The 3690-nt window shown below is 40.1% G+C and overlaps 1 protein-coding gene across 1 annotated transcript; it reads left to right on the top strand.

The window, feature by feature from the left end:
- The first annotated feature begins 2390 nt into the window (after nucleotides 1-2390).
- Nucleotides 2391-3386, top strand: LOC133133458 (olfactory receptor 1496-like). Its single transcript, XM_061249555.1, has one exon. The coding sequence runs from the start codon at nucleotides 2391-2393 to the stop codon at nucleotides 3384-3386; it is 996 nt and encodes a 331-aa protein (XP_061105539.1).
- Nucleotides 3387-3690: the final 304 nt, after the last annotated feature.

Raw genomic sequence — 3690 nt, 5'->3', positions numbered from 1 at the left:
AGTTATTTGATACGTTGGTTCATATGTTATGGCCATTTTCACATTTCCCCCTGTTATAGCGCCACCAGTTCATGAAGTGGAGACTGCTGAGCAAACACTTTCATGGCTGAACAACAGAAACACCAACACAGATAGCAAGTGACTCCGGACCGCTTGCTGTCTGGGAAAATAATACACTCATTAATTAATTTTTTATTAGGGACAGCACACTCAAAATCAACTCAACTATGCCTCGCAAAATCAAAATTTTCAGTTTCCACATCAATGCCAATGTTGGACCCCGAAATAACAACAATAATAATAATAATAACAATAATTACATTGCTAAAATGTCTAAAGTACCTAATAAAGTGCAGAGTGTATAAAGTCAATTGCACTCAATATCCCTTGGACTTATTCCCTGTAATCCATTACAATCAGTCATCAATATGTGGATACATAATACTGATATGCAAGTTAGTTGGTAAAAAAGGTAAGTGTAGTGGTGAATTGTGTTATTAGGGCTGAACTGTTCTTGTTACATTTTCTGTTTTTGTTTTTTTTTGTTTTAAGGCAGTCCACTCAGAAGCCCAATGCAATTATAGGGTATTGTAGCTTCCAAAAAATAGGTCAATGATCTAATTTACTTAGCGAATTATTTTGTCACAGACTTGTGACTTGTAGAAACACCTGACGCTGACTACACATATACATGATCCATCCATCCATCCATTATCCTAACCCGGTTATCCTGAACAGGGTCACGGGGGGCTGGAGCCTATCCCAGCATACATTGGGCGAAAGGCAGGAATACACCCTGGACAGGTCGCCAGTCCATCGCAGGGCACACACACCATTCACTCACACACTCACACACTCATACCCATGGGCAATTTAGACTCTCCAATCAGCCTAACCTGCATGTCTTTGGACTGTGGGAGGAAACCCAGGCGAACACGGGGAGAACAGGCAAACTCCGCACAGAGAGGCCTCGGCCGACAGGGATTCGAACACAGGACCTCCTTGCTCCGAGGGGGCAGTGCTATATACATGATAAAATGTTAAATTAAACACAGGGAAACAGGATGAGGGAGAAATGTCACAATAGCCTGGCCCTTTTAACAAGGCTATTCTTCATGACATGCACGGACATGAATGACATAATGTGGCCCAAGTAAGTAATAAAACTATGAAAATAATTAAGAAAGAGAAGGTTATCTTCTGAATTTTTGAATTAATACATAAGGCGGTCTGCTAATGGCAAAATAACAATTGCAAAATACAATACAAAATACAATACCTTAATGGCAAAATACAACACAGAAACTGTAAGCTCACTAATGCTTCTCTATGCTTCATTAAGGTACCAATACAGCCAATGGAGGGCAGATGCGGATTTTAATTGAGGTCCCAGAAGAATTCCCAAGTAGGCGCATTCCAGACACACACCGGAAGATAAATTGTGCAGTTTGAGCAGAGAAGTACATTCGACTATCGGATTTCAACATCGACCAACGCTGAGGAGAACTGGTGAGTACTGTTTTCCTGCTGCGCTAATTCAACTCTGCGCCTTTAATAGATCAGTTTTTATTCAAATGCCGTGGCTGAGTGTGAATATTTCCACACGTTTACCTTCGACATGTATGTGGAATAGTCGCAACTACTCCACTAAATACAATATTGAAAGTATTACAAAGGTGATTATAACATTGTGTCCGGGGTTTTGGCTCGTTCTTCCTTAAATCTACATGCACAAGCAAATGTTCCTCAATTTTACAGCTCCGGAGTGAAAATCAGAGCCACAAGTTTTATTGTTTTTGTTTTTATTTTTGTATTTTGCACGTAAGTTCCGCACATTTCTGTTTTTAGTGTTTTGCACGTCAGAACAAATATACTGAACATGCGGAATGTTTCATGAAAAAAAAAACGCATCCACTTATCTATGTTGTTCAATTATCATTTTCTTCAGCCACTCTTCTGTTCTCCCAACTTCTCTTATTCTAAAATATCTGCTTTCTATTTATTAATTGCGTCTTTCATTTCACACCAGCTGTTTGCTTTTTATTTTATAAGCTGCTTCGTTAAAGTCCTCCTCTTCAAAGTTGGTGGGTTTTTTAGTTGGGCTGCTGATTATGAACCATTAAAAAGGCTCTCATCTTGAACTGCTTCAGGATAAATATGCAGATCTATACATAGATTGTATGAGTATGCAATATTATATGTGTGAGTGTAGACAACAGCGTCTGCTCAATGTCGAAATGTACTGTAATGTAAATTATGCATTGGGTGCAGAACATTAGACTCAAATATCACGTGGTTGCATCTTTTCGTTGCCAGCGATTCATCTGTTTCTCTCTCAGGACCCAGAGGAAATGCAGTCACGTGGAGGTCCTGCACGCTCCACACGTGCAATGGGAATTCTGGCGACTTCGAGCACAAACGGTTCAATCATTAGACCAGTGGGATTTTACGTTATCGGATTTATGCATTTAAAATATGCCGATTTATATGTATTTTTCCTCGGATTCGTTTATGTTGTAACGGTTTTGTGCAACTCATTTATAGTTTCTATTATATGGTTCAGTCATCACCTACACACTCCAAAGTACATTGCGGTGGCTAATTTAGGGGTTGTCGACCTGGTGCTCAGCTCAACCTTCATTCCTAGTGCTATCAACACCATGATCACGAAAGATACATTCATGTCCTACAACGCATGTGTGGGACAGATTTTTTTTTATTACGGTTTTATAGGATTAGAGTCATGTTCTCTTGTTGTTCTCGCCTACGACAGGTTAATTGCGATATGTTTCCCACTTAGGCATAATTCTATCAACACGCCCATGAGAATGATCAGTATCTTAGTGATTGTTTGGACCCTTATTGTAAGCATCTTTGTGTTCTTGGTCTTGATATTGGAAAAACTCTCCTTTTGTGATTCACTCACTGTGGACGACTTTTTTTGCGAGTACGCGGCCGTGATAAGACTATCGTGCAATGATAACACACTGCAGTGGACCGCTGCCTCTTCTCTGACTATACTGCTTCTGTTCGCGCCGTTTGGTTTAATCGTCATGTCATACGCCTGCATTTTGACAGCCGTGTTTAGAATGAAAAATTTAGCGAGCAGGTACAAAGCACTTGCAACTTGCACAGAGCATCTCCTTGTTGTGGCGATTTTCTACGTGCCGATCTTAACGCTGTACACCATCGAACTGTTCTTATTCCTCGTCGGTCCAGATGCCAGAATGCTGAGCTCGTCATTAGCCTCGTGCATCCCGTCCTGTTTGAACCCCATTGTGTATTCATTGGCAACAAAAGAAATCAGGAACAGAATACTTGCCATGCTCCGCAAAGTCAAGGTAACAGCCTGGGCAGGGCAGCCGACGACCAAAAGGTCGCAATAATTTCAAATTTCAAATGAATAATATCCATCTATTTTTAGGCTCGGATGTTTGCCTGAGTTGCGCATACAATTAATTGTATTTTCTTTGAAATTGGATACTCCACTACCACCGCCACAACCACCAACATCTTTGACACAATAATTTTAATTTCCATATGAAAGTTATCTTACTATCCATCTTACGTTATATCATGGGTTTATATCATGGACGTAATATTTTAGCGTGACAGGCGGAACCATAATTGGCTGTCAATTAACATAATATGAATTATCGACCCCCACTCTTTTTCTTCAAACTGTAGCAA

Source organism: Conger conger, chromosome 7 (assembly GCF_963514075.1).
Source record: "Conger conger chromosome 7, fConCon1.1, whole genome shotgun sequence".
Lineage (NCBI taxonomy): Eukaryota > Metazoa > Chordata > Actinopteri > Anguilliformes > Congridae > Conger > Conger conger.
This window is presented reverse-complemented; position numbering and strand designations above follow the sequence as displayed.